The sequence below is a fragment of the Typopeltis vanoorti genome, chromosome 2 (assembly GCF_054136105.1).
Source record: "Typopeltis vanoorti isolate ZY-2024b chromosome 2, IOZ_Tvanoo_1.0, whole genome shotgun sequence".
Lineage (NCBI taxonomy): Eukaryota > Metazoa > Arthropoda > Arachnida > Uropygi > Thelyphonidae > Typopeltis > Typopeltis vanoorti.
The window spans coordinates 156,427,009-156,443,618 of record NC_143550.1 but is presented as its reverse complement, the minus strand read 5'-3'; the positions used below and the strand labels follow the sequence as shown (position 1 = coordinate 156,443,618).

Below are 16,610 nucleotides of genomic sequence, written 5' to 3'. Positions count from 1 at the left end.
TGATGGGTGGAAAAACCCTGCCACCTGCATCCTGAACTGAAAAGCTCTTATAAAGGTTATCTTAAACTGGATTGAAATCCAAATCTTTCCAATCAAGTAGCATTGTCAATACTTGATCTAGGGATTTTCAACACTTATGTTTAAAAATATATAAGTTCAGAAATAAATGCGATTAAAACACATACCTTCAACATGAGTTGCCTTAATGCAGCATTACTTAAAAGACCCCAATGTGCTAAAGAGCCCATAATCTTTATTACAGCCTAATTTAAGTGTGACAGCTGTTTTGAAATTCTGGTTCTCAACCAAGCAGAAACTTGGAATTTTTTCATAAGCTTATGCTTTAAGGATTAATTTTGCATAAAGGAACTCTTCATCAGTATGTCAATTGCAATTAAGTAATAAAAGAACTAGAAGGCTACAATTTAGCCTTAAACCTTATTAACACATCACATCACATCAAGGAGATGGGAACTCTCTCGCCACCACTCTAACCATCTGGCAGAGCAAGAAAAAACACAGTGTATCATGGCAATTTCATGCTTGTGTATCAGCAGACATGCCACATATTGTAATGATTTTGCATGGGGAAACAAATGTGTTTATTTCTGGATATATTAGAAAACAAAATGTAAGGAGAATGCTATATTTGGTTGGAATATTTGAATTACTAAAAGATGTAAATATGTGAACCATCATTATTGAGGAATGTGAGAATGGGAAATATAAGGGAGAGAAAGAACAGGTGTGAATAGAAATATTTTCATTACTGTCAAACAAATTAATAATAATAACTATTATTAATAAGTATTAATTATTAAAAGTTAAATACAAATCCATTTATATTCCAGTAATTTCTCAGCTATTTGTCTGAAAATAAAAATATGATCTTAACCTAGTTTGTTCTTCAAGTTTCTCTTGAAGAACAAACTTTTTACATTTTTTTTTAGTTCCTTTGTCAAGTATGCTGCCATAAATCTTGGAATACTCAATAGAGAAATTACCCTGTAATTCTCACAAAAATTAGTTTCATTCGTCACAGCGCAATAATTATTTATAAATCACATGTATTTCATTCTAAGTATCCTAAAATATCATCATTGTATAAATGTGTGTGTGTTGAAGCTCCATAATAGAAATTTGAATATAAAAACTAAAAAACGTGCACCACAATGGAATCCTTATAGACATGTTGTCACATGGTAGTTAGAATAAAATTTTATTAAAACTTGTGCATATGTGTCTGTGTATATTAAAAATAATAATAATAATAATACCACTGGGGATAACATTTCTCCAAACTATTCAAATAGGAATGTGATTATGATTTAATTTAGGATGATGATGTAAGGATTCAGTACTTTCTTTGAATAAACATTGAAATTTACAAGTAGAATTATGCTGAAGCATGGCAGTATTCCATTGCATCCTGTGGCTATTATTATCAATTCTATGTTGAGCCAGACAAGATAAGCTGGATACAGCTTATTCTTTATGGGTTGCTATATTCTTATCTCATCTACACATCACCATTCATCTCAAAAATACAGATTTCTAAAATCCATGAAATGTAGAACATACAATGTGCTCCACCAAAATATTTCTTCCACAACAATTGGATAATTATCAAGCAAATGGCCCAATTAAATGGTCATAATCCATTTACACAAAAAAATCAAGGATTGTTTTGCTCCAGTCCACAGAACTCCTATTCCTTATATAAAAGGCATTTCTGAATGTGTGGGCAAGATTCTGAAATGATTCAAACTCATTTGTTAATGACAGAATACCTATGTGATATTAATTTAAATAAAGTTACATGTTAAGCACTTCATACAGTAATATACCATACTGAGGATAGTTCACACTTATTGTGAACTATTCTCAGTATGGTATACTACAGTGAGAAATTGAAAAATCAGACAACAATGAAGATACAAAGAAAATGGAATATTTTTATTGTCTGCAGTCATAAGACAGCCAGGTCTTAATAATAATTAATATTATTAAGACAGTGTCAATAATATTAATAAATAAGGTCTTAATAATGATAATTCCCCAGAATTTTCTTTTGGGAAAGAGGTGCTTAAGGGTCAAAGCTATATAACTGAGAGGAGACCTCCACATAGCCTTTAAAGGAATGCGGAGAACCGACCAGGGCTTCTGACCTAATGTCCAATCCTCACCTTTTCGTGGTGCACCCTGTTGGGTATCTACTTTGATACTGAACGAACGAGGATGGACTGGCAATTTGGGATTTAGCCGACCAAATTGTATTCTTATTGGTTAAACCAAAATAAAAAATGATGGTACAACATGACAAAATTTCATGCCGGCTGGGGCGTCGCCCGGTTAAACAAGGCCCCCGTTGTTTTCGCCAGGGAACCAGGGCGAACAGCAAAAAGTCAGCTACTGGAACAAATCTGAAAACAAATCCCAACTCAACATCACCAGAGTTAAAGATCGGTACTACCAACATAAGAAGCCTGAATGGCAAAGAAATGGAACTAGCTGAGGAATTAGATAAGTACCAGATCGACATAATAGGAGTGACTGAAACAAAAAAGACCAAAACTGGTGAGATCTTTCTGAGCAATAAATACAAAATGTTATATTCAGGCAATGACAATCAAGGAAAAGAAGGAGTAGCCATAGTATTCAACACAAAATACGAGGCTAATCTTCTTGAATGGCAGTCAGTCTCAAGTAGAGTTATGTGGGCAAATATGAGAATGGGGAACTGGACAATGAGACTTATTTGTGCCTATGGTCCCACAGAAGGTTCCACTAAGGTAGAAGTGGAGGAATTTTTTGAGGCTTTAGAAAAAGCAACTGACACAATGAAAAAGGAAAAGTTGGTCCTTGTTGGGGATCTAAATAGCAGAGTAGGAAATGATTGTGAGACATACAAAAATATTTTGGGAAAATTTGGAGAAAAGAGCAAAGCTAATAATAATGGCAAATATCTGTTGGATTTCTGCTCAGGACATGGACTGGTTATTACTAACACCATGTTCCAACATAAAAATGTGCACAAATTCACAAGGAGAGAAGAGGCTAGGAATAAGAAAAGTCTCATTGACTATGTTATTGTTGATAGTGATGTTTTCTCCCTGGTGCAAGACACCAGAGTGTACAGAGGATTTGAAATTGGAAGTGATCACTATTTAGTCTTGAGCAGGATAAAATTGAATTTCATATTGAAAAGAATAACATGTAAGAAAGTATTAAAGCGAATAAAAGTTGAGCAGCTCTCAGATGTGAACAGACTAAAATACAGAAAGATTATTGAAAAGAAAATGAAAGAGTTTGAGAACAGGGATCAAACCTTGGAGATTCAGTGGCAAACTCTGAAGAAAACATTGATTGATTCTGCCAGAGAGGCATGTGAGGTTGTGTGCAAGGATAAAAAAATCAGAACTCCCTGGTGGACACAGGAAGTTAAAGAGGCAGTGAAGGAAAAGAAGAAAGCATATCAAAAGTTCCTGGCAAATAAGTCAGCTTTTACTCTTACAGAATACAGAGACAAATGTAAGAAAGCTAAACAGTGTGTAAAACTAGCTAAACAAAAGTCATGGGAGGACTTTGGCAAGAACATAGAAAATAAATATCAAGAAGGTGGCAAAATATTCTGGAGGTTGTTGAAGAAGCTTAGGAATGGAGGAAAGAGTGCTGTAAAAGGAGTTAGAGATGATAAAGGTGACATGAAAACAGGAGAAAAAGATATCCTTGAAGTATGGAGTAATTACTTTGAAAAACTGCTAAATGAAACAAGCAGTGATGACAACACAGCGATAAAAAAACACTGACCAGGCATGCAGTCAGGAATACATATCCATACTTGAAGTAGAAAAAGCCATCAAAGGCTTGAAATGTGGAAAGGCAGCAGGAGTAGATGATATTCGACCAGAAATGCTGAAGTATGGTGGTATAAAAGTCTTACAGTGGCTGCACTGCATAGTTCAGAAAGCTTGGACAGAGGGAAGAATTCCCGATGATTGGAGTAGAGCTCTCATAGTACCCATATATAAAAAGGGAAATAAAACTGAATGTGAGAATTACAGAGGTATTTCCCTACTGAGTGTTCCTGGCAAGATCTATGCAAGTATACTTAAGAAACGGTTGAGAAGAATTGTGGAAGAAAAGCTTAGTGAAGAACAAGCTGGATTCAGGCCAAATAGAGGCTGTCAGGATCAGATCTTCACTTTACGACAAATAGTCGAGAAAGCATGGGAATATAACAAAGATCTGTATTTAAGTTTTGTCGATTTGGAAAAGGCATATGACAAGGTGCCAAGAGAGAAGCTATTCAATACGCTGCAGTTATATGGTGTCAATGGGGCATTATATCAAGCAATACTTAGTCTTTATTTGAGTTGTAAGTCAGCAGTTAGAATTGATGGAAGTAACAGTTGTAAGTCAGCAGTTAGAATTGATTTAACATTAAACAGATGGTTTAATGTTAAATCTGGTGTGAGACAAGGATGTACATTATCCCCTCTGTTATTCATTATCTATATGGATCACATTATGAAGGAAAGTGGTATTAAACCTGATATCAAAATTGGAGATGTTAATGTCAGCTCTTTGCTTTATGCGGATGATGTTATACTTCTAAATAAATCTGCTACAAGTCTGCAAGATTCTCTGACTAAATTGAATAGCTGTTGTAATAGATATGGTATGAAGGTCAGCAATAAAAAGACAAAGACAATGAAAATAGGCAGAATCATTGAAAATGTCAACTGTGTTGTGAATGGAGAACCTGTGGAACAAGTAAAACATTTCATCTACTTAGGCACAATTTTTTACTGAAGATGGTAAATTAAATATAGAAATAGACAACAGAATCAGCAAAGCTGGTATGGTGGGAAGTCAATTGAATAAATTCATACGGAATAAGAAAGAAATTAGTCGGAAGAACACTAAATTAGCTGTATACAAGACAGTGTTCAAACCAGTTTTAACTTATGGATCTGAGAGCTGGGTCAGAAGTAAAACACTTGACCAAAGACTAGAGACTGCAGATATGAGAGTCCTGAGAAAGATTAGAGGCATGAAAGGATGGCATCAATGGCAATATCATATTAAAAATGAGGATATTAGGAAAGAACTTGACATTGTCAGCATCCAGGAATGCATTAGCAGAGCTAATCTCAGGTGGTATGGTCACTTAAATAGAATGGGAGAGGAAAGATTAGCAAAACAGGTGTTCTCTGCCAGGTTGGCAGGAAAACGACCCAGAGGAAGACCAAGATATAGGTGGATTGATATGGTACAAAGTGCCTTAGACGATAGAAATATAAGATCTGATAATGTTGGAATCTTGACAAGTAACAGACTGATTTGGAGGAAAATTGTAGATAGCAAGTTAGTAATGATGTAATTTTTTCATGCAGTACTGTCATATCCTGTACACCCCTTGAGGGTACATGGCAGGAATTTGATGATGATGATGATGATGATGAGATATTTCTGTAAATATGAACATGTTCGGAACGTCTCATATATCTTAAAGAAGTTCAATATCTCTACCACATTCAAGCTTATTAATTCCATCAGCTCCATGATACCTCTCTAAAAGATAAAATTCAACCTTTACTAGATAGAGTATATTTAATCCCATGGAATTGCAAATTATTCTATTTCAAAGACAATCTATTTCAATCACATCTATGAACATCAGTCCTGTTTCAAATGTCATCTATGAACATTGCCTCTAAGCAGCATCACAACAAATCAGATCTAGCCAGACATGGGATCACCAATATTAGTCACATGATGCTCTGGGTAAATACTAAATTATTACATAGATTTCCCATATATATGAACGTCTTTTTCTACATCACTCTAACCTTAATGATGGGGTCTCCATGCACCACCTATGGTAAAATATGTATTTTTTATTTATATACATATATATAAAATGTATATGTATTTATATATATGTATATAAATACACACACCTTTTGGATCCTAATAGTGTCATTTGTTAATCTGACTGTCTCTCATTCTTGCAGATAAAACAAAATAAAGTTTCCAATCTTCATGTACTTTTATTGGTGTTTGATTTTTAAATTTTCCCTCACGATAATATAGTGAGAAAATATATCAAAACTTTTTTTAATTAAACTAAAAACTTACATCAATTTTATTTTCTAATCTAACTTAAAGTACAACCAACTGCCAGCTCTTGTTTACTGAGCAATTAAAGGATTCTTCAAGAGCCAGAAAATTACTGCCACTTTTGTTGAATAAGCAAAATGCATTTATGGGAAATTATTTGTAATTAGTCACAATATACAGGGTGTTCGGGATAAATTTGACATATTTATAATTAATTATATTTTTCCGTAAGTTACATGTATTAACACACACTTCTCTTCATTTAAAAGTTTGGACCCTTCTTCATTCATATACAAGATGTCAGAAAGGATGGATAGCTGGAACCCACCTGAATCATGGAAGAGAATAACTTGTATCATGATGATTCGTGCCCGCCATCAAAATAAGGATATTACGACTGCTGCCCAATGCTCCCTGAATACAGTAAAAACAATCAGGCATGAACTAGAGACTTGCAATGGTGACTACGAGGATGTAGCAAGAAGAAAGATCCCTAGCAGACGATCTGATTGCGTTCGTACAGCAGAATTCCTCGCAAATCTGCAGGAACAGGTGTTGAAGAACCCTGGCATTGGAATTCGGGCTTTGTTCGTGGAGTTGCTAACTGTAGTCAAGCCCTGGATAACAAGGGTAGCCAATGGTAGGCCGTATGTATGGCAGCAGGATTCGGCCCCTTGCCACACCTCTGGGAAAAGTCAAAAATGGTTGTCTGAAAATTTCTACGACTTCACCAGTCCAAATGTTTGGCCTCCAAACTCCCCAGACCTTAACCCCATGGATTATTTTGTATGGGGTGCAGTTGAAAAAGACACCAATCGCACTTCCAGTAATACAAAAGCCCAGTTAATGGATAAAATTAAAACAGTTTTTGCGGCCCTTCCCAGGGAGACTGTAGCATCAGCTTGTTCGAGGTTCCGAAGCAGAATTGAAGCTGTGATCGATGCTAATGGTGGTTATTTTGAGTAAATCTTGTTGATAGTATTGTAATTAACTCTGCCTGTAATGTTTTTTTGTCAATTCATTAAATTTAATAGATACAAAGAAGATTTTCTTTTTCCTTACGAAACTGTCAAATTTATCCCGAACACCCTGTATACAGAATGGATTTGTATTTGTTAGTTCATTTACAAAATAAAATTAAGCTTTAATTCTCACCTGAAGTCGTCTACAGAGCAATTTCATTCTATAATTTTTCTGAAGTTCAGTAACACATGCAGAAGACTGTAGCTGTTTAATACCCTCTGATAAAGTCATCTGAAATAACGATACTAACAGTGCTTGTACTTTTTCAGGTGACACTAATGCCATGCCATAATTTAAGATTACTTCACGATTCCTTAAAAGATCCAGTGCATATTCAAATGGTACTTGAAAAGAGGTACAGTTGGAGTTTAGTAAGTAGCAGCATATTAATCATGACAAGTATCATACAGTTTTTTTTTTTTTTTGAGGTTAGTTGTATTTTGATTATATTTATTCAATACCAAACTGAAAATATATATAGTGTAAAAAAAACTTATGATTGATAAAACAGAAAATGGGAAAAAAATTAGTTTAAACTGTGGTCTTTCACATTAAACAATATTAATTAGATAATACTTAATATAAATTATACTTTCAAATAATTAACTTTTGTTGAATAAGGGCATATTCTCTCTCTCTTTCTCACTCTCTCTATGCATCACTGCAGCAAATACAAATATGATACTTTTTTTTTTTTGAATCAGCAGCAGAAATAAAAACACCAACCAAGTATTAATAAATACAGGTTGTGTGAAATTTTCCAAGATGTGGGAAACAATAATTCTAAAAAAGTTAAACACAGCTACTACCATCGATGATGCTAATGAAATCTTAACAAAATCTATCTTGAATTACACTAGAAATAGGAGGTGTAAAAAGGTACCAAAGAGAAGAAAAACTACAGGAAACCTTAGATCTGATGAAGAAAAGAAGAGATAAGAAAAGAGATTCAAATGACACCAACAAAATAGAATATGCAGGAAATTTGTAAAACTATATGTAAAAGGATGAAACATGAAATTAGATCGTATAATACTAGGAAAATTAAAGAAACAATAAAAAACAATAGTAATATGAAGATCCTAAGACAAACATTATCAGTTGGAACAAAAGAAATAGCTGCTGTAAGAGGAAAAAATGCTGAACTTATAAAAAAATAGAGATGCAATAACCAAAGAATTCAGGAATTTTATACTGTACTGTATGAAGACAAAGACCGAGACATCCAAGAATCATCTATGGATAACTCAAGTGAAGAAGAACACGATGCCCCTGAGATCTTACAAGGTGAATTGGAAATGGCACCGCGGGAAATGAAAAATGGAAAGGCCCCAGGAGAAGATGGAATTATGGTAGACTTCTTAAAACTGGGAGAAAGTCCTGTCATCAAACAGCTGACTAAACTCTTTAATAAATGCCTAAAACAGATAAAAATCCCAAAAAATTGGAACAATTCACTTCTAATATTAATTTTTAAAAAGGGAAATAAAGAAGAAATTAAAAACTACAGACCTATAAGCCTACTCCCCACCATATATCAAGTCTTCACAAAAATTATAAATAATAGAATAAAATCTAAAGTAGAGGGAATGCAATTCTGTGAACAAGCTGGATTTAGAAAGAATTACAATACTTTGTACCATATTCACACATTAAGAAAGCTCATTGAAAAATCAACTGAATACAATAAACCCTTATGACTGGCCTATATAGACTACAAAGAAGCATTTGATTCAGTTAAAACATCTACAACACTTTGCTCTTGAAACCCAGGGAATTGAGAAACCATATATCATCATCATCATCATCATCAAATTCCTGCCATGTACCCTCAAGGGGTGTACAGGATATGACAGTACTACATGAAAAAATTACATCATTACTAACTTCCTATCTACAATTTTCCTCCAAATCACTCTGTTACTTGTCAAGACTCCAACATTATCAGATCTTATATTTCTATCGTCTCAGGCACTTTGTACCGTATCAATCCACCTATATCTTGGTCTTCCTCTGGGTCGTTTTCCTGCCAACCTGACAGAGAACACTTGTTTTGCTAATCTTTCCTCTCCCATTCTATTTAAGTGACCATACCACCTGAGATTAGCTCTGCTAACGCATTCCTGGATGCTGACAATGTCGAGTTCTTTTCTAATATCCTCATTTTTAATATGATATTGCCATTGATGCCTTCTGTTCACGCCTATAATCTTTCTCAGGACTCTCATATCTGCGGTCTCTAGTCTTTGGTCAAGTGGTTTACTTCTGACCCAGCTCTCAGATCCATAAGTTAAAACTGGTTTGAACACTGTCTTGTATACAGCTAATTTAGTGTTCCGACTAATTTCTTTCTTATTCCATATGAATTTATTCAATTGACTTCCCACCATACCAGCTTTGCTGATTCTGTTGTCTATTTCTATATTTAATTTACCATCTTCAGTAAAAATCGTGCCTAAGTAGCTGAAATGTTTTACTTGTTCCACAGGTTCTCCATTCACAACACAGTTGACATTTTCAATGATTCTGACTATTTTCATTGTCTTTGTCTTTTAATTGCTGACCTTCATACCATATCTATTACAACAGCTATTCAATTTAGTCAGAGAATCTTGCAGACTAGTAGCGGATTTATTTAGAAGTATAACATCATCCGCATAAAGCAAAGAGCTGACATTAACATCTCCAATTCTGATATCAGGTTTAATACCACATTCCTTCATAATGTGATCCATATAGATAATGAATAACAGAGGGGATAATGTACATCCTTGTCTCACACCAGATTTAACATTAAACCATCTTCCTGTACTTCCATCAATTCTAACTGCTGACTTACAACTCAAATAAAGACTAAGTATTGCTTGATATAATGTCCCATTGACACCATATAACTGCAGCGTATTGAATAGCTTCTCTCTTGGCACCTTGTCAATTGCCTTTTCCAGATCGACAAAACTTAAATACAGATCTTTGTTATATTCCCATGCTTTCTCGACTATTTGTCGTAAAGTGAAGATCTGATCCTGACAGCCTCTATTTGGCCTGAATCCAGCTTGTTCTTTACCAAGCTTTTCTTCCACAATTCTTCTCAACCGTTTCTCAAGTATACTTGCATAGATCTTGCCAGGAACACTCAGTAGGGAAATACCTCTGTAATTCTCACATTCAGTTTTATTTCCCTTTTTATATATGGGTACTATGAGAGCTCTACTCCAATCATCAGGAATTCGTCCCTCTGTCAAGGCTTTCTGAACTATGAAGTGCAGTCACTGTAAGATTCTTATACCACCATACTTCAGCATTTCTGGTCGAATATCATCTACTCCTGCTGCCTTTCTACATGTCAAGTCTTTGATGGCTTTTTCTGCTTCAAGTATGGATATGTATTCCTGACTGCATGCCTGGTCAGTGTTTTTTATCACTGTGCTGTCATCACTGCTTGTTCCATTTAGCAGTTTTTCAAAGTAATTACTCCATACTACAAGGATATCTTTTTCTCCTGTTTTCATGTCACCTTTATCATCTCTAATTCCTTTTACAGCACTCTTTCCTCCATTCCTAAGTTTCTTCAACAACCTCCAGAATATTTTGCCACCTTCTTGATATTTATTTTCTATATTCTTGCCAAAGTCCTCCCATGACTTTTGTTTAGCTAGTTTTACACACTGTTTAGCTTTCTTACATTTGACTCTGTATTCTGTAAGAGTAAAAACTGACTTATTTGCCAGGAACTTTTGATATGCTTTCTTCTTTTCCTTCACTGCCTCTTTAACTTCCTGTGTCCACCAGGGAGTTCTGATTTTTTTTATCCTTGCACACAACCTCACATGCCTCTCTGGCAGAATCAATCAATGTTTTCTTCAGAGTTTGCCACTGAATCTCCAAGGTTTGATTCCTGTTCTCAAACTCTTTCATTTTCTTTTCAATAATCTTTCTGTATTTTAGTCTACAGTTCACATCTGAGAGCTGCTCAACTTTTATTCGCTTTATAACTTTCTTACATGTTATTCTTTTCAATATGAGATTCAATTTTATCCTGCTCAAGACTAAATAGTGATCATTTCCAATTTCAAATCCTCTGTACACTCTGGTGTCCTGCACTAGGGAGAAAACATCACTATCAACAATAACATAGTCAATGAGACTTTTTTTATTCCTAGCCTCTTCTCTCCATGTGAATTTGTGCACATTTTTATGTTGGAACATGGTGTTAGTAATAACCAGTCCATGTCCTGAGCAGAAATCCAACAGATATTTGCCATTATTATTAGCTTTGCTCTTTTCTCCAAATTTTCCCAAAATATTTTTGTATGTCTCACAATCATTTCCTACTCTGCTATTTAGATCCCCAACAAGGACCAACTTTTCCTTTTACATTGTGTCAGTTGCTTTTTCTAAAGCCTCAAAAAATTCCTCCACTTCTACCTTAGTAGAACCTTCTGTGGGACCATAGGCACAAATAAGTCTCATTATCCAGTTCCCTATTCTCATATTTGCCCACATTACTCTACTTGAGACTGACTGCCATTCAAGAAGATTAGCCTCGTATTTTGTGTTGAATACTATGGCTACTCCTTCTTTTCCTTGATTGTCATTGCCTGAATATAACATTTTGTATTTATTGCTCAGAAAGATCTCACCAGTTTTGGTCTTTTTTGTTTCAGTCACCCCTATTATGTCGATCTGGTACTTATCTAATTCCTCAGCTGGCTCCATTTCTTTGCCATTCAGGCTTCTTATGTTGATAGTACCGATCTTTAACTCTGGTGATGTTGAGTTTGGGTTTGTTTTCAGATTTGTTCCAGTAGCTGACTTTTCGCTGTTCGCCCTGGTTCCCTGGCGAAAACAACGGGGGCCTTGTTTAACCGGGCAACGCCCCAGCCGGCATGAAATTTTGTCATGTTGTACCATCATTTTTTTATTTTGGTTTAACCAAAAAGAATACAATTTGGTCGGCTAAATACCAAATTGCCAGCCCATCCTCGTTCGTTCAGTATCAAAGTAGATACCCAACAGGGTGCACCACGAGAAGGTGAGGATTGGACATTAGGTCAGAAGCCCTGGTCGGTTTTCAGCATTCCTTTAAAGGCTATGTGGAGGTCTCCTCTCAGTTATACAGCTTTGACCCTTAAGAACCCCAAAACCATATATTGAAACACTAAAACATATTTACAATAATGCAACTTCTGCAATTAAATTATATAAAAACAGTGAAAGTTTCCAATACAAAAAGGCATCATCCAGCAAGGCGACACCATATCTCCCAAATTATTTACAGCTGCACTAGAGAAAGTCTTTAGAAGCCTTGATTGAGAAACAAAAGGAATAAACATAAATGGAGAAATGCTGCATCATCTGAAATTTGCAGATGATATTGTCCTAATAGCAGATAATCTTGAAGATCTGGAAAAAAGGCTAAATCAGCTAAACGAAGGCTCCAAAAGACAAAGTAATCAAAGTAATTGGATTAAAAATAAATAGAGAAAAAACAAAAATAATAATGAATAAATACATAAACCACAGAACTGTCAAAGTTGAAAACCATGAAATAGAACAAGTTACTTCATATGTGTATTGGGGCCAATTGTTATCCTTTGAGGATTGCCAAAGAAAAGAGATTGAATGAAGAAGTCACCTTGGATGGATGGCTTATGGGGAAATGAGAGACATATTCAGAAGTGACATCCCTATGAGTCTAAAAAGGAAAGCTTTCGACCAGTGCATACTTCCTGTCCTAACATATGGAGGAGAAACATGGACTTTAACAGAAGACCACAAAAAGCTGAGAACAACACAACATCGCATGGAGAGAAGTATGCTAAAAATAACATTAAGAAATAGGAAGACAAATACCTGGATAAGATCTCAAGCAGGTGTCATGGATATTGTAAAATACATTAAACAAGTTAAGTGGAGGTGGGCTGGCCATATTGCCAGATGCAGTGATGGGAGATGGACTAGAAAAACAACAGAGTGGAGACCAATGGATGGGGCAAGACAAAGAGGAAGTCCAAGAAGGAAGTGGAGGGATGAACTGGAAGGAACTGCAGGAGTGAGATGGATGGGAGAGGCAGAAAACCGAGTGGCCTGGAAAATCATAGGAGAGACCTTTGTCCAGCAATGGACACAACCAAAAGGTTGAAGAAGAAGAATTCTTAAACCTGCCTAAGAACCAAAGCTGTCTACCAGTACCCAGAAAATGCCTCTTTTAAGACTTTAGGCTTACTTTCTGTTTAACAGAAAAGTTGTAAATAAACAAAGATAATGTTTAAATATTTTGTCATTCATTATAGTATATGATGAATATGTTTAAATAAGAATCACAGGAAAGCACAATTTCACCAAACAGCCACGGCGGTGAAACTTACTGGACAAGTCACGATGTAACTTGTGTTGAAGTTTATGGAGAAAATACACATCTAGAGATAATAATTACTAACTAAATATATTTGGCTAGTAAGGATCCTACAGTCATAACTGTGGGAAACATAAGCTGAGGGAAACTCACTGAAGGTTTCAAAATAATAGTCTATAGGCACATGCCAACATCCATCTATAATACACAGAAACTATGCCTTTCTCTCTCTAGATGGATATTGGCAGTTCTTCCTGTTTTGTCCAGAATAGGAAAGTTTGCAGGAGCAAGGGATGCTATATACCTTAGAATGGTCTAGATGAGGAAGAAGATTCTTTTGCTGAGCAGATAGGAGTAGCTAATTTGTGGTATGGCTTGAATGCAGTCTGTATGTTGTACATTTTTAAAACTAGTACAATTTTTTCTGAGGTGCCCCAGATGTAGAGAGTGGCACTTGATATTTTGTGTAGATTTTTTTTTTTTTGAGGGGGGGGAGATATTCAAAGTGTTCTGTTGATTTGGTAGGGAAGAGCCAACAGTCAAAAAAGTATTGCAGATGTAATTGATCTATGGATAGACTAATGTAGATGGGGAAAATGGTTCTAGCTCAATTAACTAAGGTTTTAATAAAACATACTGCAGGGAGGGGTGGTGAAGTGACAGGAGATGATGTACCTTCCAATAGGTTTTCTTTAGTAGAAAAGGATAAAGGTCCATTGAGTAGTCTGGTGACTAGTGTGCCAAGGATGGGCAGAACTAATGTTTCCCTATTCAATGGAGAGATGGATCATTGTGTATTGGCTGAAGTGTGCTAAAAACATTTCCAACATACACCAGCCATGTGGCCAAATGGAGAACACATTGTACACATAGCACAGTCATATTGAAGATTTGAGGGGGGGGGGGGGGGGAATGAGTTCTGGGCTCTGTTTTCAAAATGTCCCATGAAAACAAATGGCATAGTGAGGAACCCATATCTGTGTCTTAAATCTATTTACAAGTTTTTTGCCAACCTATAAGCAGACCGAAGGCACACCTATGGTCTCACACCTTCTCCCCACACTCCTCTCTTCTGGACTAGGCAATGAATACAAATCTGGATCTAATACTTGAAAAATACTGTGGACGAGAAACTTGTACAAGAACAACCCAAGTTCAGGCTAAATAGGAGTTGTCAAGATCATATTTTCACTTTAACCCAAACAGTTAAGACATCATGGGAATATAAGAAGGATTTGTATTTAAGTTTTATAGATCTGGAAGAGCCATATAACAATGTGGCAAGAGAAAAATTATCCAAAACACTAGAAACTATCTGCAAGTATCTGATGTAAATAGGACATTATACAGAGCAATATGCAGTGTACACTGCTTGGAAAGAAGTCAATGGAACCACCACCCTGAGCAAGGTGCACTGCAACATGTAAAAAGTCACACGTATGTAGCCAGTATAAATTGGAAGAATATGATGCTCCCAAGTCGGTGCATTGTGTCCAGGTGAGATGGCTGCGAGAAGGGAACTGACAGAGTTTAAAATAGGCGTTGTGATAGAATGCCATGTTGCAGGTCTATCTGTTCGGCAAATTATTGTGTAAAATCTGTTGCAAGAAAAAATTAATAATTTGCTATGTTTAATTTTTGTAACGTTTAATTTTTAATACATTCTATGTTTAATTTTCACAATGTATAAATATGCAGGATCAAGATTCAAAGAAAGACTTCTATTATTTTTTAATAAAATTTATACAACTGGTAACCCCCCACCCCCAACAGAATGGAAAAAAGCAACTGTGATTCTTATCTTTAAAAAAGGTAATAGAGATGACCCTAAAAACTATAGAGGTATAAGCATACTAAATTCCTGTTACAAAATATATAGCAGAATTTTAAATAGCAAATTAATGAAATATTCCGAAAACTTTATTTTAGGAGTACAGAATGGGTTTAGAAAAGGACGATCATGTATAGACCCAGCCTTTTGCCTAAAATTAATAACAGAGAAAAGAAGAGATTACAATTTAGAAACACATATTGCATTTATTGACTTTGTAAAAGCATTTGACAAAGTTAAAAGAAGCATTTTATACATATTAAATGAAAAACAAGTATCAAATAATATCCTAAAAACTATCATAAGTATATATGAACATAATCAAATACAAATAAGATTAAATCATGAGTTATCATATACAAGAGAGATAAACAAAGGGTCTGACAGGGATGTCTCCTCTCAGCAACTCTTTTTAATATTTACCTAAATGAAATAATAATAAAATGGAATAAAAATTTCCAACAAGGTATTAAACTTTCTCCTACTGTGAACTTAAACATTCTCTTTTTTGACGACGACCAAATAATAATTACAAATTCTGAAGATAACTTACAAAAAGCTATTTTAGATCTAAATGAGATAGCCAAAGATTATGGTATGATAATATCAACAGAAAAATCAAAAACTATGGCCTTTAAAGGAAAAGATCCAGCAAGAACTAAAATGGTAATAGATAACAAGATCTTAGAACAAGTGAATTCATATAACTATCTAGGATGTATGATCACATATGAAAATGAAAAAGATATAAACGTAAAAATTGAAAAATATTTAAAAATAACAGGTGCAATTAACTCTATATTTAAACCAAACCAGACTAAAAGTATACAATACATTAGTCCTATGGAAGTGAAATCTGGACAATTAAACAAAAGACAAACAAAGATTGATAACAGCAGAAATGAAGTTTATGAGAAAAACTGCAAAGTATACTCTATTTGATCACAAAAGAAATGAAGAAATTATGAAAGAATTAAACCAAGAATCAGTAACAGAAAAAAATTAAAAAATATAAACATACATAAATGAATAGAACACGTTCAAAGAATGAAAATAGAAAGATTACCAAAACAAGCCTTTAAGTACCAGCCATTAGGAAAAAGAAAACCAAGACGGCCTTAGAAGTTATCTTAAACGATGACTTCTAAGGCCGGAACAGGTTACGCTAGCCTAAATCCTTGATATGATGATAAAATTGTGGAATTTTCCACAATTTTATTTCTCTCAGTATTTATTTTTTTCTAAATATCTAAATATACTATTCTAAATAAA

General features: G+C 34.8%; 1 protein-coding gene across 1 annotated transcript in view; it reads right to left on the bottom strand.

Moving 5' to 3' along the window:
• Nucleotides 1-16,610, bottom strand: part of LOC150109556 (uncharacterized) — a 108,310-nt gene that overhangs the window by 54,838 nt on the left and 36,862 nt on the right. Inside the window, exon 6 of the mRNA XM_090413570.1 lies at nt 7,282-7,493. Within this exon, the coding sequence (XP_090269696.1) occupies nt 7,282-7,493 (212 nt within the window). The remainder of the gene's footprint in view (nt 1-7,281; nt 7,494-16,610) is intronic.